Source organism: Schistocerca piceifrons, chromosome X (genome assembly GCF_021461385.2).
Source record: "Schistocerca piceifrons isolate TAMUIC-IGC-003096 chromosome X, iqSchPice1.1, whole genome shotgun sequence".
NCBI classification, from domain to species: Eukaryota; Metazoa; Arthropoda; class Insecta; order Orthoptera; family Acrididae; genus Schistocerca; species Schistocerca piceifrons.
Window position 1 is genome coordinate 222,364,207 of NC_060149.1, and position 22,947 is coordinate 222,387,153.

A 22,947-nucleotide genomic window follows, 5' to 3' on the forward strand; every position below is an offset into this window, starting at 1 on the left:
GGGGAATGGCGGTGCGGTCCCCTACGGCACTGCGTAGGATCCTACGGTCTTGGCGTGCATCCGTGCGTCGCTGCGGTCCGGTCCCAGGTCGACGGGCACGTGCACCTTCCGCCGACCACTGGCGACAACACCGATGTACTGTGGAGACCTCACGCCCCACGTGTTGAGCAATTCGGCGGTACGTCCACCCGGCCTCCCGCATGCCCACTATACGCCCTCGCTCAATGTCCGTCAACTGCACATACGGTTCACGTCCACGCTGTCGCGGCATGCTACCAGTGTTAAAGACTGCGATGGAGCTCCGTATGCCACGGCAAACTGGCTGACACTGACGGCGGCGGTGCACAAATGCTGCGCAGCTAGCGCCATTCGACGGCCAACACCGCGGTTCCTGGTGTGTCCGCTGTGCCGTGCGTGTGATCATTGCTTGTACAGCCCTCTCGCAGTGTCCGGAGCAAGTATGGTGGGTCTGACACACCGGTGTCAATGTGTTCTTTTTTCCATTTCCAGGAGTGTATTTTAGGCATTACGCGTCTGGCCGTCGTAAGCCAGTATGCCGCTGCTCTCCGGCTGATAGTGACGTCATTGTACCAAGTCCGCAGAACCCTTTTGCTGGTGTGGTGCCAAAATCGCTCGACATTCTGAGCAGTATGCTGCTCTGTCCTCGACTCACTATTTTTCTATAGGTCACTAGACACAGGCGGTACACCCATGCATTTGCTGCACAGTATGCTACGGTTTCAAAGACAGTTTTGTAAAACGTTCGTAGCGTCCTGAAGGTAGTCTGTAATGTGTGGTGTTTAGCCTTGCAAGATCGTGCATCACTTTTGTCGCTTTATCAATTGTCAGTCTGATATCTACATTGAAAATACGTCGTTCGTCAATATGTATTCCGAAATGTCATGTTGCTTTTTTCTTCTTGATGTTAATGTCATCCAGTTCAATAATTGTGTTCCGCTTTAATGGCCCTTTGAGTAATAGACATACTGTTCTGTTTGCCGATATTGTGAGTTACTTATGCTTACGAGAAGTTGTGTAGTTTTGTTTTCTAAATGTACTCATAAGTTCGCTGATACGACTAATAAGTCATCCACGTAAGTGGTTACTCCGTTTGCCCTGTCACCCGCATTCAAGTTGTTTGGGTGTGGCTCGGTAGACATTTTCTTGACTACTTTCTGGTGTCCTACTTCCCACTCTGCTGTCTTATTTTTGCAGTCATCTATAAGCTGTTATACAGGACAGCTGGTAGCTGCATCTCCCTCAACAAAGCGAACAACTCAGGTCACCAAATTTTATCCAAAGCACCTGCGATGCCGACTAAAATTGCAACTCGATACGAGGGTTGTCCAGAAAGTAAGTTCCGATCGGTCGCTAAATGGAAACCACAGTGAAAATCAGAAACATTTTATTTGCAAGACTTAGCTACACTTTCCAGATACTTCTCTACACAGTCGCCGCTCTGGATTAGACGTTTGTCGTAGGGTTATACCAAATTTCCAACACCATCGTCATAGAAGGCAGCCGCCTGTGCTTTCTGATAACTCTCTATGCTGGTATATAGCGCGTAGCTTGCGCTCAAGTGTTGTCTTCGTATCCAGCGTTTCATGTGAACAGAGATGATACTCAGGACGAGCCAATTAGGGCTGTGTTGTGGGTGATCGAACACTTCCCATCGAAAAGGCTGCAGGAGCGTCTTCACTGCCCCTGTAGAGCGCGGCTGAGAATTGCCATGAAGAAGGATGTGCGTGGCAGTTGTGTTAAGTGGGCTGCATTCATTAAGGCGAAGCCTCTCAGCGGCACCGCCTACTTGGCGGGAGACATCGTTGTTCTAGGCACCTTTACTCGCTCACAGTGCGCTCACAACTGAAAAGAGCGTCTTGAGGCGATCGACGGTCATACTAGAGACACTACCCAAGACACCTGAGGAAAGCTTCATCGGGTTTTCGCTGTGGTGTCCATTTCACGACCGATCGGAACTTACTTTTTGGACAACCCTCGTATTTATCGTTTGACCTGTATATTACTTCAAAAGCAAGGTTGACTGCATCGTCGACTGATCTTTGCCCTAAAACCATACCGCTGTGGAATTAGCCCATAAAGTTGCCTGTGAGACTGTAGTCGACTGCAGAGGAGCCACCCATGTACCGTTACTAATGTGTTTAGGAGGCAGATTGGCCTGTATGTTTTGGGATCAGTTGGATCCCTCTTCTGTGATTTCTTAATAATGACCACGTTGGCTGTTTTCCAAAGAGCAGAGACTCTTCCTTGTGGTAACAAAACATTTAGCATGTCCGTTAAAAAGGGGGGGTAGTCTATGTGACAGTATTTTTTAGTGTTTCCGAACGTATTCCATCCGAGTCGGACACCTTTCTGTTTTTAAGCCTAGTTATCGCTAGCGCTACCTCTACCTCTTCATGGGTGAAACTGATGGTAATTCCGTCATTTGAGTAAAAACTGTTCACTTGGTCACATAGACCAATATCGTGTTAATGGTCGTGTGTTTGCTCGTCATCAGGGAGGAGCTAGCTCATCAGATACTATGCCAGGTATCGACCGTGCCTTGTCATTGTACAGTCTGCCCGTTTTAATGTTGACAGAACTGTTGGCATCCTAATTCGTTCTGTCTGTAACTTAAACTGCTTCCCACATACGCTATTTTGTCGTTGTATTTTAACAAACTTGTCCCAACTGTCTTGTCTTGTTCTATTTAATTCTTTTTGTATTTTTGTTTCTCGTCACTATACGGCTCAATTCTGGCGTTTGCTGTCTTAACTCTTTGGTATTATCTTCTTTTGTCACGTGAGTCTTTCTGTAGTCTTGTCAGCTCTGTAGACCACGGCAGTTTGTTTCCGTCAGGCGTTCGCTTGTGGAATGGCTGCTGACTGCGCTCTTTGGAGTAAGTCTGTTAAAACATGTGTTTTCAACTGGGTTTACGTAGAAGTAATCGCTGATGTTGTGAGGTCGCAGTGTGTGTGTTCATGTATGTGTCAGTGTGAATGATTATGGCATTGTGGTCACCGTGTGTTGCTTTGTCAAGTACTTCCCATTTTTTATGTTAGCTAGTGAGTTTTTGTTTGCTAGTGATATGTTTACATCACTGACTCCTCTAGCGCTACCACAAAATGTTAGTGCCTGTCCTGCCTTGTTTAGTACAAAGAGGTTGCACTCATTTATGATGGCAGCTATTATTTATCCTCTAGTATCTGTTCTACAGCATACCACAACGTAGATCGGGCGTTAATGTCTGTGAGTATAAGTAATCTTCTAACTACATAAAATTGAGCAACATCTGTGATTAGATCTGCAAAAGGTTCAATGTTCTAAGAGTACTGTGCGTACATCTATGTCATAACCTCTGTATCGCGACCGCGAGTGATTTCAGTTGTCTATGTGCTCTGAATACAGCTGTGTAACCTTTGTTACCGTGAAAGTCGTGTTTGTTATCACTATAGCAGTCTTTGCGTCTTTGGCCACTGTAACTGTCATGTAATGTCTTGGGAGCCCTGAAATTTTTCAGTCACCCATATATTGTTCATGGAGACAGAGTACATCCGCTTCTACATCGACCAGAAGCCTATTAAATTATATGCCTATTGATGGACTCCTTATACAGTTTAATTGTATTATCTTTAGGATGGATATTTAGTGTAAGCGAAACACTTTGGTGTAGTTTCCTTGCGGTCGAAGCAGGTGCGTCCGTATGCTCTTACAAAGTACTTGTAGACTTTCTTTAAGTTCAAGCCTCCTCTCCTCCGTGTGCATGGTGCTCTCAGGAGGTTGCAGAGTTCATGCTTGTCGGTTAGGTGCTATACTGTCTGGTGGATCGTACGCTCTATCTGCTCAGTGGTCGGTTAGCATATTGTGTGGTACTGTGAGGCCGTTTGGATGACTGAGATGTGTAACTAAGCGCAGAGCAGTTCAATGGTAAGGAAAACGAGCGCAAAAGTAGTTTCTCACCTGACAGGCTCCAGCTACTTGCTACACTCTCCTCATCTGTAGATGGAAGGCCTGGGATGGCGATTAGCAGAGACATAACATGGCTAACACCGTTCGCCGAGCCTTGGATTCGTTCCGCTTCTATTTCGACGAGGACTTACGCAGACTCCCTGTTCCTTTACCACGTTCATATTTTTTCCTACTCTGTCTTATTCTACTTTTGACAGTTATTACTGCTTCCAAAGTCTTTTATTAACGGAGGCGATATTTTGCCGACAAAACATTATCTCGTTTGACATTACGTTCACAACCTCATAAGTATAAATAAATGAATGTATGACACTATTTCAGAACATGTGATACTTTGTCATTCCCAAGCGGTGTTTCAGCAGAGATATTGCGCAGTATTTTCCTCTCCAATTGTATCCCTTCACATGTCGTCTTCAGAAAATGGTTTCAGGTCGCTAAACTCACCTCTTTGTTCCTTCGATCTGTCCCGCCTTGTCGGATAAATAATCTTTTCACCACGATTTCGCTAGTGCATGCATTCGACACATACACTCCTGGAAATGGAAAAAAGAACACATTGACACCGGTGTGTCAGACCCACCATACTTGCTCCGGACACTGCGAGAGGGCTGTACAAGCAATGATCACACGCACGGCACAGCGGACACACCAGGAACCGCGGTGTTGGCCGTCGAATGGCGCTAGCTGCGCAGCATTTGTGCACCGCCGCCGTCAGTGTCAGCCAGTTTGCCGTGGCATACGGAGCTCCATCGCAGTCTTTAACACTGGTAGCATGCCGCGACAGCGTGGACGTGAACCGTATGTGCAGTTGACGGACTTTGAGCGAGGGCGTATAGTGGGCATGCGGGAGGCCGGGTGGACGTACCGCCGAATTGCTCAACACGTGGGGCGTGAGGTCTCCACAGTACATCGATGTTGTCGCCAGTGGTCGGCGGAAGGTGCACGTGCCCGTCGACCTGGGACCGGACCGCAGCGACGCACGGATGCACGCCAAGACCGTAGGATCCTACGCAGTGCCGTAGGGGACCGCACCGCCACTCCCCAGCAAATTAGGGACACTGTTGCTCCTGGGGTATCGGCGAGGACCATTCGCAACCGTCTCCATGAAGCTGGGCTACGGTCCCGCACACCGTTAGGCCGTCTTCCGCTCACGCCCCAACATCGTGCAGCCCGCCTCCAGTGGTGTCGCGACAGGCGTGAATGGAGGGACGAATGGAGACGTGTCGTCTTCAGCGATGAGAGTCGCTTCTGCCTTGGTGCCAATGATGGTCGTATGCGTGTTTGGCGCCGTGCAGGTGAGCGCCACAATCAGGACTGCATACGACCAAGGCACACAGGGCCAACACCCGGCATCATGGTGTGGGGAGCGATCTCCTACACTGGCCGTACACCACTGGTGATCGTCGAGGGGACACTGAATAGTGCACGGTACATCTAAACCGTCATCGAACCCATCGTTCTACCATTCCTAGACCGGCAAGGGAACTTGCTGTTCCAACAGGACAATGCACGTCCGCATGTATCCCGTGCCACCCAACGTGCTCTAGAAGGTGTAAGTCAACTACCCTGGCCAGCAAGATCTCCGGATCTGCCCCCATTGAGCATGTTTGGGACTGGATGAAGCGTCGTCTCACGCGGTCTGCACGTCCAGCACGAATGCTGGTCCAACTGAGGCGCCAGGTGGAAATGACATGGCAAGCCGTTCCACAGGACTACATCCAGCATCTCTACGATCGTCTCCATGGGAGAATAGCAGCCTGCATTGCTGCGAAAGGTGGATATACACTGTACTAGTGCCGACATTGTGCATGCTCTGTTGCCTGTGTCTATGTGCCTGTGGTTCTGTCAGTGTGATCATGTGATGTATCTGACCCCAGGAATGTGCCAATAAAGTTTCCCCTTCCTGGGACACTGAATTCACGGTGTTCTTATTTCAATTTCCAGGAGTGTATATTGAACAAGCCTCGTCTTTCCCTCTCCGTGTCTACCACTTCCTACCTCTGTCCACCACATCCTCCCACCTCTACCTGTCTCTCACCTCCTTCCCAATCTCTCTGTCCGTTCATCTCCTTCTCTCCCCCTCTTTGTTCATTTCTTCCAACCTTTGGTTCAAATGGCGCTGAGCACTATGGGACTTAACATCTGAGGTCATCAGTCCCCTAGACTTACAACTACTTAAAAGTAAGGACATAACATACATCCATGCCCGAGGCAGGATTCGAACCTGCGACCGTAGCAGTCGCGCAGTTCCAGACTGAAGCGCCTATAAACGCTCGGCTACCGCTGCCGGCCTTCCAACCTTTCTCACTGACCATTTCTTCCTCCCCTCCCTTTGATGAAGTCCTCCTCACCCCCTCTCTTTCCATCTCTACATCCCCCTCTTCCTTTTCCAACTGCCCACTACGCCTCTACACCTTCCACCTTCCACCTGCCTCATGCATCTCCCCTTCCTCCCCTCTCTCTGTCCATTTCCTCCTCCACTACGCTCTGTCCGTCTACTACTCTACCCATAACAACCTGATTCCAGTCTTGCTCGTCAGCACATGTAGCCCACGCTCTACAGTTCGATAAGGCCAGTTCTACTCCCACAACATGCATGTCATGCATGGCAAGCTACATGTCAGGGACTTTAAAACATTTATTAGCCCCTGACCTGCAGGCCACCATGCAAAACAGGTCGATAAAGGAGGCTGATACTATCCCCACACAACACACCTGTCACCCAGGGCAGTTTACATGAGGGAGAACGGAAAACTACTTATTGCCCCTGACATGCAGGCTGCCTTGCAAAGCAGGTTGATTTGGCAGGCTGAAATTGTTGCCACACAACGTGCAAGTTGTGCAGGGCAGCCCTTATGCCAGGGGCTGGGAAAAATATGCCCATATCTCCACTCCTATTGGAGCTAGGAGTTTATAAACCACATAGTGCTGATAATCGTGAGACCTGCCATTTCTGTGCCAAATTTGGTTGAAATACATCCAGGGGTTTAGGAAGAGATCCTGTTCATGCACTTTGTTTTATATATAGAGTGTAACAAGTACAGGTGCAGATATTTCTATTGGTGCCTGAGGACAGTGTACTGAATAATATTACATCAGTATTTACATCATTTGCAGACTAACGATTGTAGCTATAACAAATCATACACTTTTGGTTGATTGGTACTTCCATGTATGTGTGTCAATAGCAAGGCATTAATGCTTATTTTCTTCTGTGCAGCAGGTCAGGTGTTGAAGTGTGGACAAATGCATGCAAAACAGTTATTCTACACCAACAAGTGTAGTCCACGTTGTGGTGCACTTACGACCATGCAGAAAACATTAGGTCATAAAGTTTGTGACGTGTTTGTGTGAAGACTCTGACGCATCTCACTGACATGCGTATATGTATTAAGGTACGACATACAAAAATATCTGCACTTATACCCATAACAGGTGGCAAACAGGTCAATAAATTCATGCCTGGAAGTCTCCACTTTGCCCACTAAAATGATTCTATTCATTATGCTACCACTTGAAGTAATAATAATAATAATAGGCTTCATATTTCAGTTACTCTAACCCGACCATGAAAACTGACAACAGCGAGGAGAGCTCCCCCTTACCGTATCCAATAACGACACCGGCAGGGTTCGACACAATGGTCAGTCGGTAACGATGGTTCCACCAGGGTCTGTGGATGGAGTATATGAGTTTTATTTGGAAACTAATCATGTTAAAACTTTGATTGAAAAAAATCTTGGTATTAGCATACGGTGGCGATCAGTGTAGTGAAGAACATGTTGCTTTCTAAACACTCGAGATTTCAGGAAGTGTTCACCATGACCACAACGTTAATGGGAATACGGCAGGGTACAGGGACGGCTCCAAAACTGACTAAGACAAAGTTTCGCAGCTAACGTCGCAGCAGCACAATCGATAACAAAATTAATGTACACGTAGCTTAAATAATTTCTGTATAGTTATTAAGCCCTGGTGACGTGACTTACACGTCTCCACCACTTAATATTATAGACTGTGAACGACGTTGCTTTTGCAGTTTGCAGACAGATTTGCTTTACCTGCGAATACAACTGCAAGAGCTGTAAGATAAGGCAGCAGTCTAGTTATCGGCAGGAAGACTGCAACCTTGGCTGTAATTTTGGAGGAATACAATGAACTTTTGTTTGTCAATGTGCAGTCGCCAAATTTTTTTCTGACTCTGTTTTCATTCATAGCCGTCTATTATTAACAAGTATTACTAAACGTAACGGATAAGAAATTCCTGCATAAATCTTATATCGTATTTCTGGCTTTATTTCAGCTCCTTTGTTACTATTATATGTATGTGGAGCTTTTCACTCTGCAAGTTGCGACTTTTATTTCCAGTGCTCTGTAAAGTCTAAATTTAGCTTTAACCATTTGTTGTGATACCAAGCATTGTTGCTTATGGAAAAGAGCGTAAGGAAACATTAACGTACTTGGATAATGAAAACTTCGCTAAGAGTGATTGATCTACTAACGCTACTGTGAGAAGGAGATATGATAGCAATCACGTGTTCCTCTCCTACGCCACACAGCTAGGCAATGACAAGCAGCAGTCCCCCTTTTTGTAGTCTGTTTCAGACTGCAACTCCCTGTTGCCATCGCTCGCTGAATTGTTAAAATATTACGACCACAACCTACCACGATATTGCATGCCGCCTGGTGAGTTGGGCGATGTGACGCAGCATGTTAAGTAAAAAGGGGAGTAGGAACGAATGGAGAATTATTCTAGAGACGATACGAGCTGCAAATGGAGAAATCCACTGACATAAGCGACTTTGAGAATGAACAGATTGTTGTGGCCCGACACCTGGAAACGAAAATCTCCCAAACGACGAAGATGGTCGGCTGTTCGTGTGTTACTGTCGTGAGCATCTACGGAAAGTGATTGAAAGGCAGCCAAGCCAAGAGTATTCGTCAAGCCTTTGGACAACATTTCCTCATCACAGAACGTAGGGTCGACGGTTTGACCGCTCTCTGTAGTAGGACAGGCGACGATCATGACGTATTTGACGACAGGGGACAGTGCTGGTGCAGGCACAACTGTTTCAGAGCACACTGTTCAGCGTATTTTGTTGAAGAGGGAGCTAAACAGTGCGGCCTTTCAAATAAAAATGATGTGATGAAATGGCCGTCAACTACGTACCCTCCGACTCGGAGTTGAAATATTAAAAGTTTTGGCTGGTTTCGTTGTCTAGGGGCTGGGATACGTAGTTGCCGCATTACAAGCAAAATACTGCTGTGTCTACAGTATACAATACGAATACACACATGACTCGAATGGTCGATGGGTCTTATCACTCGGTAATTTCGAATTAATATAGAAATTTATAAATGAAAGAGTGCAATTAAATAAAATCTTCAGGTACTGTTTTAACGACTTTAAGTGATTAGTACGATAGTGGAAGTACTTTTGAGAATGCGGTATATTTCTGGTGTCGATGGTCCAGCAATTAAATAAAACATAGGTTGAATAACAGGGAAACAATAGATTCCTACTTCACGTAATTAGTTATGAGCAACAACATAGCTCGCGAGATATTCACTTCTAAATGAATACCACCACGTCTTCACTGCAGAAGCCACGGAAATCTCACAAGTGCACAGGTCGGCACTGCAGAATATTTCTATCTCTCGCGATCACGCACAAACTGCTCCACTCTCCAAGTCCTTCCCGCGACCACCCGTCGCGCCTCCTCGTCCAGCACTCTCCCTCTGTCCTGTCCCGTAACTCCCCACTCTTCTCCCGCTTCCGTCCAGTCTCCTCACACACGATCGCTGTGATTGGCTAGAGCGCTCGCGTCACGTCTTCAAGCCAATGCACCCACACAAACATAATGAAACACATTCAAAATACTGAATTTACATTTAAATAACTGGAAATTAAATAAATATTCCTACGGCTGAACCATAAACACGCTCTAACACGCACTATTAAATACATAAACAAATAAAATAAACATACATCAAAGGAATAGCAACAAAAGGTAGGCCAGTAGCCTAATGTCTCTGTGCTTTCTAAAACACCGTAAATATTTATCCAATTTCTTCATGAATAATATACACTCCTGGAAATGGAAAAAAGAACACATTGACACCGGTGTGTCAGACCCACCATACTTGCTCCGGACACTGCGAGAGGGCTGTACAAGCAATGATCACACGCACAGCACAGCGGACACACCAGGAACCGCGGTGTTGGCCGTCGAATGGCGCTAGCTGCGCAGCATTTGTGCACCGCCGCCGTCAGTGTCAGCCAGTTTGCCGTGGCATACGGAGCTCCATCGCAGTCTTTAACACTGGTAGCATGCCGCGACAGCGTGGACGTGAACCGTATGTGCAGTTGACGGACTTTGAGCGAGGGCATATAGTGGGCATGCGGGAGGCCGGGTGGACGTACCGCCGAATTGCTCAACACGTGGGGCGTGAGGTCTCCACAGTACATCGATGTTGTCGCCAGTGGTCGGCGGAAGGTGCACGTGCCTGTCGACCTGGGACCGGACCGCAGCGACGCACGGATGAACGCCAAGACCGTAGGATCCTACGCAGTGCCGTAGGGGACCGCACCGCCACTTCCCAGCAAATTGGGGACACTGTTGCTCCTGGGGTATCGGCGAGGACCATTCGCAACCGTCTCCATGAACCTGGGCTACGGTCCCGCACACCGTTAGGCCGCCTTCCGCTTACGCCCCAACATCGTGCAGCCCGCCTCCAGTGGTGTCGCGACAGGCGTGAATGGAGGGACGAATGGAGACGTGTCGTCTTCAGCGATGAGAGTCGCTTCTGCCTTGGTGCCAATGATGGTCGTATGCGTGTTTGGCGCCGTGCAGGTGAGCGCCACAATCAGGACTGCATACGACCGAGGCACACAGGGCCAACACCCGGCATCATGGTGTGGGGAGCGATCTCCTACACTGGCCGTACACCACTGGTGATCGTCGAGGGGACACTGAATAGTGCACGGTACATCCAAACCGTCATCGAACCCATCGTTGTACCATTCCTAGACCGGCAAGGGAACTTGCTGTTCCAACAGGACAATGCACGTCCGCATGTATCCCGTGCCACCCAACGTGCTCTAGAAGGTGTAAGTCAACTACCCTGGCCAGCAAGATCTCCGGATCTGTCCCCCATTGAGCATGTTTGGGACTGGATGAAGCGTCGTCTCACGCGGTCTGCACGTCCAGCACGAACGCTGGTCCAACTGAGGCGCCAGGTGGAAATGGCATGGCAAGCCGTTCCACAGGACTACATCCAGCATCTCTACGATCGTCTCCATGGGAGAATAGCAGCCTGCATTGCTGCGAAAGGTGGATATACACTGTACTAGTGCCGACATTGTGCATGCTCTGTTGTCTGTGTCTATGTGCCTGTGGTTCTGTCAGTGTGATCATGTGATGTATCTGACCCCAGGAATGTGTCAATAAAGTTTCCCCTTCCTGGGACAATGAATTCACGGTGTTCTTATTTCAATTTCCAGGAGTGTATATCGGATATAAACAAAGACATAGATGAGTAAATTTATTTATAAGCATGCTGCTACCATTTTATCGTGTAACTGTGGAGTACTTATGGCCTGATGCGATTAGTAGTAATCGGCCACTTTGACCTCCAATAACTCATGTACTATTCAAGTTACATGCCTGTAATTCATACCAATTTAGGTTTGCACTAATAGCTTTCTAAAGACACGTCGAGCGACGAAATCGGGTGAACCCTTTAGATTTTGGAAATTCGTTGCTGGGTGTTACTTGTATAATTTACAGTCAGATACTAAACTATAAACTAATAAAGAGATTAAAAATCTGATTACACCATCAGAATCGTCGTGCAAATATTGGTAATGTACATGTTTCTTTTTGAGGCATCATGATTCCTCTGGCCACTATTAATTTCTATATGAACTGTGAAATGTCTGCCATTAAGGTTTCACAAAGTCCGCCATCTTTGGCCCTCGAGGCCCAGCCACGCGGTCGATGGACCACGTGGTCCGGCCGTTATGTGACATCACGCGCTTGCTAACGAGCCGCGCCTTTCCGAGCGGCCCGACCGGTGGCCACCAATTCTGAACTTAGAATATTTCCAGGGCGCCACAACTCAGCCCGTTACCTCACAACAGTCGCCCCCTACGAGGTCCCATGTTTACACAACGACATCGTCAATAACGATTGCAGTGGACACAGGACCATCGAGATTGGGCCGTGAATCGATGGACACGTGTGGCCTGATCGGATGAATCACGTTTCTTGTTAAGTGAGGTCGATAGTCGCGTCTAGATACACCATCATTCTGCGAACAGTTACTCGAAACATGCGCCGAGCCACGGACGCAGGCCGGTGCGAGCAGTATTGTGCTATGGGGGACATTTATCTGGGCTTTCACGAGATTTGTCGTAGTAATCGAAGGCACCAAGGCAACTGTTTACTATGTGAACGTTATTGCGGACCACCCGAATCCGTTTATGTTTGATGTCTTCCCCGAAGGCGATGATATCTTCGAGGAGGATAGCCGTTCGTGTCTCAAGGCCGGAATCGTCTTACAGATTTGGGGAGAATGGTAGTGAGCTCGTGGTGATGTCTTGGCCACCAAATTCACCCGATCGGAACCCGATGGAACACATGTGGGACGCCATTAGGCGCCGTATTCACGTCCAAAAACCACAGGCCCGTAATTCACAGGAATTGCGTGACCTGTGAGTACTCCTCTGATGCCACATACCTCCGGAAGCCTACCAAGAACATCTGGAACTCGGCCACAAAAAAAAACTGCTACTGTGACGCGTTCCAGAGTTGGACTAACATGCTGTTAAGTAGATGGTCGTAATGTTTTGGCTCGTCAGTGCAATTTATTTCTAAACAGGGGATATATACGGAATGGAAATCAACATTGAAAAATGAAAAGTGATGCGCATATCAAAACGTGAGAAACCCTTGAAGATAACTGTTGACAATCGGGAACTGGAAAATGTGAATCAGTTCAAGTACCTGGGAAGTTTTATTACAAAGGATGCCGACTGCACCAACGAAATCCGAGCAAGAATCGCCATGGCCAAAGCTGCTTTCAACAAGAAGAGGACTCTGCTGACCAGCAACTTGAGTTTGGCATTAAGGAAAAAACTGATAAAGTGCTACAAAAAAAAAGTTCAAATGTGAGTGAAATCTTATGGGACTTAACTGCTAAGGTAATTAGTCCCTAAACTTACACACCACTTAACCTAAATTATACTAAGGACAAACACACACACCCAAGCCCGAGGGAGGACTCGAACCTTCGCTGGAACCAGCGGCACAGTCTATGACTGCAGCGCCTGAGACCGCTCGGCTAATCCCGCGCGGCATAAAGTGCTACATTTGGACCATTGCACTGTATGGAGCAGAGACATGGACCATGAGAAAGAAGGAGAAAAAATACTTAGAGAGCTTTGAAATGTGGTGCTGGAGGAGAATGGAAAAGATCAAGTGGAAAGATCGCATAAAAATGACGATGTACTGCGAAGAGTAGGAGAGAAGAGAAGTATTTTACCTACAATTCTTCAGAGAAAGACCAACTGGATTCGACATGTACTTACACACGAGGGACTCATACATGATGTCATCGAAGGGAAACTCAGAGGAAACGCAGGACGAGGAAGAAGAAGTAGTCAACATCTGGACAACATGAAAGATGGAAGAAGATACAACAGACTGAAGGAAGAAGCTGAAGACAGGGAACAGTGGAATCAGAAATTCTCCGTACGAAGACATGGACCTGCCACTAGGCAGAATACTGCATAATAATAATTATTATTATACGTAGCAACAGCGGCTTGAAATGGGATTCAGTATGGTTAGCTATAATTGTCATTGCATCTTCGGATATAGTATTAATTTGCTGCGAGTGCTTTATGCCTAAGAAAAAAAAATTCTAAGTTATTCGAAAGCTGAAATTTTTTTTAATAACGAATATCTGTTTTTAAAGGTTTGTCGTTAAATTTCATACGTCAATAACTCTGAAGTACTGGCGTAGAAGGAAATGAATGTGAGGAAAGAAAATCACGATGTTTCCTGCTCTTCGGAGATGACATTTCTTAAATAAATTATTATACTTCACTAAATTTCATGATATCCTATCACTCATCCTCACAGTAAAATTTTATTTTACAAGCAGTTCAGCGAGACTATCATCAGGTATATTTGTAAAAGATAAAAACCTGGTGTTATTCCTGATGAAATATACCATTACGTCAACGTGTAATATCATCTAGAACGTTTTGAACAAGGTGGCAATGCACAGAGCAGCGAAGATAATCCACTGCAACCACATTTCAGAAACAAGGAACGGTTAATCTGTTCTCGCCTAAAAATATTCAGAAGCTATAAACAACACCAAAGATGTCGCAATGAGTGGAGGTCGAATAAGAAGCGTGAAATTGATGTCAGACCGAAGTTTAAAACCAGAGGAAATCTTTCATGTATGGAATGTTAATTCTTACAGAATCCGGCAAGGAAGAGTAAAAAATGTGTAATTCGTTGTGGTTACTATGGAAATTAAAAACATAAATCAAACACACTCGTGTTCTACACAATTGGCTACTATGGTAGTCAGATTGTAGAACTGGAACCGGTTGTGAAATTAGATTTCTTTTACAGCCATTCAGCAATATTATTGCAGCTGTTGATCATAGCTTACGACAATAAACAGCAAATTTACATGTGTCCTAGTTCGTTTATTTAGTACTGCCACCTCAAACTGCGTTTCTTTAAAACCGCTGCAGTTAAATGAGAATAACCTTCAATTACAGAGCGTACCGTGAAAGAAAGGAACATATAGTATCGACATCAGTGCATGCCCCCTTATGTGACTGAAGATTTTTAGTCTCCTGTTGGTAAATCATGCCGAAGGAAACTATTCACACGCTTCACCATTGAGCAAAACGGCTGTCTTCTTCGTTTTTCTGCCTCTTTTCCGCAGTCAGTTATACAAGTAACATAGGTAACAAACCGTCTTTTGTGACAATAATATGAGTCCTATTTGGTCATACGCGTTTCGGTTTGTTTTAAAGCATCTTCGGTTGCCACTGTAACAATATGGTTTTTCTTACAAATCTGTTTGCCACGATCGTTAACAGTTCTCATGTTTTAAATTACTACTAATAAAGTCTTACATTTTTATTATTTCTCAAGGTTTCCTTGTTTCCTACTTCATTCCTAATATTCTTCTACACATGTGTGTTCGATTTTTATAAACTACACTTCACTGACGTGAAATATGTTTTCCTTTTCATTTACTTTGTTTTGACGATGCGGGATGCGATCGTCTTTTGTTTTATTTTGGTAATTGTGTAAGAGTATACGCACTACTTCTTTTAAATAAGCATTAGGGGGTGGTGCGTTATGTCATAACTTGTGTGAGTGTGCGTGAGTGTGTGCGTGAGTGTGTGCGTGTGTTTATGTCTGTAATATTATTTCTGTGGTGGCTAGGAGGTTGCTGTTTATCTACTAAATGTTTTATTACATTAAATAACGTTTGGTCGCTAATGTTTGTCTTGTCGTTTATTATGTGTTTCTTTTCTGTGACTGAAGTTTGAATTTAACAGCTTTCTTATAGTGTTAAGAGATGTTTCTTGTTACTGTATCGCCGGCCGCTGTGGCCGTGCGGTTCTAGGCGCGTCAGTCAGGAACCGCGCGACCGCTACGGTCGCAGGTTCGAATCCTGCCTCGGGCATGGATGTGTGTGATGTCCTTAGGTTAGTTAGGTTTAAGTAGTTCTAAGTTCTAGGGGACTGATGACCTCTGATGTTAAGTCCCATAGCGCTCAGAGCCATTTGAACCATTTTGTTACTGAATCTTATTGTTTTAATATCTTTTTCTGTTGTGAAAGGGTGGTGATTTTCTTGTCGGAGGTGTTCTGCAAATGTTGAAAGCTGGTGCGGTATTTCCATGCTCTTTTATATTCTTCAAAAATTATTTCAAATGTTCTGCTAATATTTTATAAGTGACGTCACAGCTGTTATCCTGAAGTTGGTAAATACCAGAATTTTTTTATATATGCAGTGTCATTTTTCTTCTTTAAACACGTCTGTATTGAGCTATTACTTTGGTAGGTTAGTTCTGTTCATTTTTTTCTTAAGTATGTTGCCAACTTCGTGTACCAGTTTGTTTTCATATGTAGGTGTGTACCAGCCTGTATTCTGAGCTTGTGTCGTGTCCTTGTTGTGAATAGCAGTGCTGTTGGTGTGCATGTTTTGGTGAGCGTTGTGTGTCACTGGATTTGTGTTGTTATGCTTTACTTCTGGTTCAGATTTTTTTGTGTTTATGTCTTTCTAGATTTTCGTATTCAGTTTTGTAACTACAGATTCTTGGTATCCATTATTTTTTACTATTTGAGTTATTATGTCTAGCTCCTTACGGCAATTGTGTTTGTCCAGTGTTACTATGTCTAATATGTATTTAATATGAAAATAACATCATACTTGAAACCCCTATGTAATGTTAAGTTGCTGAATTGCGCTAAATTGCGAGATTTTATACAATCAGTTCTCCATAACTTTTGAATATTTGAAGAAAGGCATAGTTATGAACCACCAAGCGCTACTGATAAAATAAACCTGTAACCGCCACAAGGCTGGATCGAAAAGATGATCATCAGACAACACAAAATTATTTTCTGCAACTTTTATGGTATTATTTTTACCATTCCACCAACAAAAAGAAAATAGACCCAATTTATGTCACTGTTGTCAAAAGTAAAATGTATTAAAGCAGTTAAATAATCTTAGTTCACTTTCTGTATTCAGGTTCCACGCTGCTATGTGGAGTGCGTACAGTGTGCACTAAACATAGCAGCATGCAACATGAGTGTAGACATTGTGCTAAGATTATTTAATAGTATTAAAGCATTTTATGTTTGACAACAGTGACACAAGGTGTTTTTTACTTTTTTTGTTGACGCCACATTAAGAATAATACCATACCGCCTCCTGCAAGTACACTCATGTTCAGATAGAAAAAACAGAACACCTTGAAAGACTAAAGAGAGGACGTTCGTATTCACAGGACATGTACATTAGTATGTTTTGCAGAAAAAATTAGCATTTGAACCACATCGGCCCGCGGGTTCAAGGCCAACATCTATATCGCGGCGCAACACCACCTACAGGTAAAATGTGCCTGCGGCTCTCGTTGTCGCTATAAAGTACCGATCCTAATGGATCAGAGTGACTTGAGCAGATGCGCAGAGTGCCTCGAGACGCATGCGCGAATCGTACCGTGAAATCAGTGAGTTTGAAACAGGACGCATTATTGTCATGAGAGAACGTGATGGATCCACCCGGGAAACTGCTGCTTGTGTGGGATGAAGTGTTTCGGCAGTGCAACGGGTGTGTCCAGAATGGTTCATGGAAGGCCATATAACACAACAAGAGGAGTCATGTCGCACCACCCAAACCATCTCCCCCTCCCCCCCCTCCCACGCTCCCCCGCAAGACGATCGACACCTCATCCGAATTGCATTGCAGGACAGATCTGCGTCCTCGTCGGATCTGGCGCGCCGGCCGCTGTGACGAGCGGCTCTAGGCGCTTCAGTCCGGAACCGCACTGCTGCTACGGTCGCAGGTTCGAATCCTGCCTCGGGCATGGTTGTGTGTGATGTCCTTATGTCCTTATGTTAGTTAGGTTTAAGCAGTTCTAAGTCTAGGGGACTGATGACCTCAGATGTTAAGTCCCATAGTGCTTAGAGCCATTTGAACCATTCTGGATCTGGCGTATCAGTGGAACAGTGGAACACAACGTTCACTTCATGGGTGTCAGTCCGTCGCCGTTTATTACAGCACGGGTTACATACATGTCGTCCACTTCTCCGTGTACCTGTGACGAATGTGCAGAAACAAGCTAGACGGCAATGGCGTATGGTGTATGGAACGACGTCGCTGGGGACAGGAATGGCATCAGGTATTGTTTTCGGACGAATCGACGTTCTGTTTGTTTGAAAATGATGGCCGCATTTTGGCTCGCCACAGACAGGGAGAGCGGCATCATAGTGACTGCATTCGCACAAGACATACAGCGCCAACTCAGAGCCTTATGGTGGGGGGTGCTCTTGGGTACAACCACAAATCACAGTTCGTGCGTGTCCACGGCACTGTGACCAGTGTGACGTACGTTAATGACATCCTGCGAACCGCAGTCATACCCTTTCTGCACACCACCCCAGATGCCATTTTTAAGCAAGACAATGCACAACTGCTCGTTGCTGTACGAGTACATACCTTCTTGGTGTCACAAGATGTCAACCTTTTGCTTCGGCCCGCCAGATCACCACACTCGTCGCCAATGTGTGGGATATGGTGAAACGACAGGTGCAGTGCTGTGACGCAATGCCAACCACCACAGATGAACTTCTGAACCAGGTGAATGCAGCATAGATGGCTATACCACGGGTCGCCATTCGCACCCTACACTCGTCGATGCCATCGCGCATGGAACAATGATGATGATGATGATTGGCTTGTGGGGCGCTCAACTGCGTAGTTAACAGTCTCCGTACAAATTCCCAATCTTTTCACTGGTCTGTCGCACAACTTCCCCGAATGACGATGAAATGATGAGGATAGCACGAACACTCAGTCCCAGGGTGGAGAAAACCCCCGACCCGGCCGGGAATCGAACCCCAGACCTCGTGATCCAAAGCCAGCAACGCTAGCCACTAGATCACGAGCTGCAGAGGCATGGAACAAGTTATCAGTGGCCATGGCGGACCCTGTGCCTACTAAGCAGCAGGACACGTGCTGAACCGAGGTGACTGCAATGCTAATAATTTCTGCAGAACATACTAATGTACATGTCCTGTGAATATGAACGTCCCAGCTCTTGTCGTTCAAGGTGTTCTATTTTTTCTGAACATGAGTGTAATTTTATGATAGACTATTCCAGAGTATTTTTGTGGTTTGCCTCAGTTGCTGAAGGCAAATGCTGGAGTAGTTCCTTTGGAAAGGACAAGGCCGATTTTCCTCCCTGACCTTTCCCAATCCGAGTTTTTGTTCCTCTCTGATGACCTTACCAGCGACGAGCTATTAATCCTTAGTCGTACTTCTTCAATGCGTGTGCCAAACGAGGGCCCCAGGCAACTCTCAGAAGTGCAGATGTGTAACGCTACCGTGGGCGTGCGCAGGTTCCTGGTGATCGTGTTCCCGATGAAGTCGCGCTCCTACTGCACGCTGCACAACTGCCGACGCGCAGTGCTCGCCATTTGGCTGCTGGCGCCTCTGCTCACCGTTCCTGTGCTGCTCACCAAGGTAAGCTCATCTCCACTCTGGCACCTCACATGCCTACCTTACTGTCACATCACGATATTCGTATTGCAAGGCTTTAGTGGTGTAAAACACTAATCTTCCATTAGCCGCGAAGCTGAAATCTAGCAACAAGATTATGACCACCTGTTTAATAACGTGTTGTTCCACGTTTCAAACACATTACAATAGAGATTCTGCTTGGCAGAAGTGTGTAGCACCAGATGTCTATACAAAGGTCAAGCAATTCCCACAAATTATGCGATGGTGTTCACGGGCACGCGGCTGGCACCCGACATGATTTCTGTTGGGTACAGATCAGGCACATCTGTTGGCAAAGACATCAATGTGAGTTCATTATTATTCCCGTCAAACACTGTAGAACGACTTTGGCGTTCAAATAACTTCCAGGAAATCAGCCAGGTAACACTTTGAGCGAACGCCGATATTTCGGCGGTAGAACACCCCGCCACTTTCAAGGCAAACTGCAACGGACAGGCGACGTACATGCAAATTTAAAACTTCGGTTCTCGGACTGATGCAGGAAAGATAACACACACACTGAACACTAGTGCCACCAAAGATGACCAAAGTCAGAGATGTCGATAGTGAGACTACGAACTCGCAGGTGAGGTAGCATTGACTCTGTCCCTCTGCTTTTTGGCAAGGAAGAGAGCCGGATTCCAAACAGAGTTTAAATAAAAACCTCCATCCCTGCTAACGAGGTTGCTCGCTAATGTAATCTCAACTGCCTCCTTAATAACACTGTCCCAATAACTGGACGTGCATGCCAATATCTCGGTGTTATTATACACTCCTGGAAATTGAAATAAGAACACCGTGAATTCATTGTCCCAGGAAGGGGAAACTTTATTGACACATTCCTGGGGTCAGATACATCACATGATCACACTGACAGAACCACAGGCACATAGATACAGGCAACAGAGCATGCACAATGTCGGCACTAGTACAGTGTATATCCACCTTTCGCAGCAATGCAGGCTGCTATTCTCCCATGGAGACGATCGTAGAGATGTTGGATGTAGTCCTGTGGAACGGCTTGCCATGCCATTTCCACCTGGCGCCTCAGTTGGACCAGCGTTCGTGCTGGACGTGCAGACCGCGTGAGACGACGCTTCATCCAGTCCCAAACATGCTCAATGGGGGACAGATCCGGAGATCTTGCTGGCCAGGGTAGTTGACTTACACCTTCTAGAGCACGTTGGGTGGCACGGGATACATGCGGACGTGCATTGTCCTGTTGGAACAGCAAGTTCCCTTGCCGGTCTAGGAATGGTAGAACGATGGGTTCGATGACGGTTTGGATGTACCGTGCACTATTCAGTGTCCCCTCGACGATCGCCAGTGGTGTACGGCCAGTGTAGGAGATCGATCCCCACACCGTGATGCCGGGTGTTGGCCCTGTGTGCCTCGGTCGTATGCAGTCCTGATTGTGGCGCTCACCTGCACGGCACCAAACACGCATACGACCATCAGAAGCGACTCTCATCGCTGAAGACGACACGTCTCCATTCGTCCCTCCATTCACGCCTGTCGCGACACCACTGGAGGCGGGCTGCACGATGTTGGGGCGTGAGCGGAAGACGGCCTAACGGTGTGCGGGACCGTAGGCCAGTTTCATGGAGACGGTTGCGAATGGTCCTCGCCGATACCCCAGGAGCAACAGTGTCCCTAATTTGCTGGGAAGTGGCGGTGCGGTCCCCTACGGCACTGCGTAGGATCCTACGGTCTTGGCGTGCATCCGTGCGTCGCTGCGGTCCGATCCAAGGTCGACGGGCACGTGCACCTTCCGCCGACCACTGGCGACAACATCGATGTACTGTGGAGACCTCACGCCCCACGTGTTGAGCAATTCGGCGGTACGTCCACCCGGCCTCCCGCATGCCCACTATATGCCCTCGCTCAAAGTCCGTCAACTGCACATACGGTTCACGTCCACGCTGTCGCGGCATGCTACCAGTGTTAAAGACTGCGATGGAGCTCCGTATGCCACGGCAAACTGGCTGACACTGACGGCGGCGGTGCACTAATGCTGCGCAGCTAGCGCCATTCGACGGCCAACACCGCGGTTCCTGGTGTGTCCGCTGTGCCGTGCGTGTGATCATTGCTTGTACAGCCCTCTCGCAGTGTCCGGAGCAAGTATGGTGGGTCTGACACACCGGTGTCAATGTGTTCTTTTTTCCATTTCCAGGAGTGTATAACATGGGGTGATCAGTATCCAAGCAATGTTCGGCAATAGCAGATCTACTTGGCTGCTGTAACCGTGTGCGTCGTTTATGCTCAGTACATCGGTCGTCCACGGTCCTGATAGTTTGATCAATATATGCCATGCCGCAGCTACAAGGAATTCGATATACATGCGCCTTACGCAGACCAAGATCATCCGTAACAGAACTCAAAAGCACTCTGATTTTAGATGGAGGTCGGAAAACACATTTCACATCGTATTTCCGTAAAATACGACAGACCTTGTTGGAAGTGTTTCCTACGTAAGGCAAAAACGCAGCAGACTTAGGTGTCGACTCAGTATTACCATCAGTCACCCGATGTACAGTTGGTCGATAGCGCAACGCACGTTCAATCACTCTATCACTATAACCATTTTGATGAAATGTAACTTCAAGATGGGACAGCTCAGCTGGCAAAGTCTCAGCGTCAGAAACGACATGTGCCCTGTGTACCAAGGTACAAAGTATCCATTCACGCTGAGCCGGATGGTGACAACTATTAACCTGTAAGTACAAGTCTGTGTGAGTATGTTTCCTGTGGACTGCATGTCCCAATGATCCATCATCCTTCCTCCTAGCCAACACGTCAAGAAAGGGAAGGCAACCATCCTCTTCCCCCTCCATAGTAAAACGAATGTTCGGGAGGATCGAGTTCAGATGTCCTTGAAAGGCATTCAAATACTCCTTACCATGAGGCCAAACAACGAAGGTATCGTCAACGTATCTAAAGAAACAGGCGGGTTTCAAAGGCGCCGACTCCAATGCACGTTCCTCGAAGTCTTCCACAAACAAATTGGCAATCACAGGAGACAACGGACTACACATCGCAACTCCATCTGCCAGCTCGTAATACTGGACATTGAAAAAAAAGTAAGTGGAAGTCAACACATGCCGAAAGAGATTAGTTAATTCAGCACCAAACCTAGCCTCAATTAACCGCAACGAATCAGACAGAGGAACACGAGTGAAGAGAGAGGCCACATCAAAACTCACTAAAATATCAGAGTCATTCAACCGCAGTCCCTCCAAACGACGTAAAAAAATCGTCTGAGTTCCTAATATGATGTTCACACCGACCTACTTGTGGACTCAACAGAGAAGCAAGATGCTTGGCTACACGATATGTCGGAACGCCGATATTACTCACTATAGGACGGAAAGGGACCCCCTTCCTTGTGAACCTTCGGAAGGCCATATAACCTAGGGGGAAAGCACTAAAGGTGTTAAGACTCTTGATAGTGTCCTGCAACAAGCCACTTCTTTTCAGGAGGCTGTTGGTCTTTCTCTCAACACTTTTTGTGGAGTCAGCATCGATTCTGCGATACGCTGAATCAGATAGTAAACTCTGGCACCGCAACACGGCTAGTTATCCTGCTGGAAGATGTCATTGCCGTAAGGCGGACTTCAAGCATGAAGAGATGCAGGTGGTCCGCAGTAATA

The 22,947-nt window shown here is 46.6% G+C and overlaps 1 protein-coding gene across 1 annotated transcript in view; it reads left to right on the forward strand.

Annotated features, from left to right (window-relative positions):
* Window positions 1-22,947, forward strand: part of LOC124722255 (galanin receptor 2a-like) — a 152,115-nt gene that overhangs the window by 14,249 nt on the left and 114,919 nt on the right. Inside the window, exon 2 of the mRNA XM_047247444.1 lies at window positions 19,138-19,261. Coding sequence (XP_047103400.1) covers window positions 19,138-19,261 — 124 coding nt within the window. The remainder of the gene's footprint in view (window positions 1-19,137; window positions 19,262-22,947) is intronic.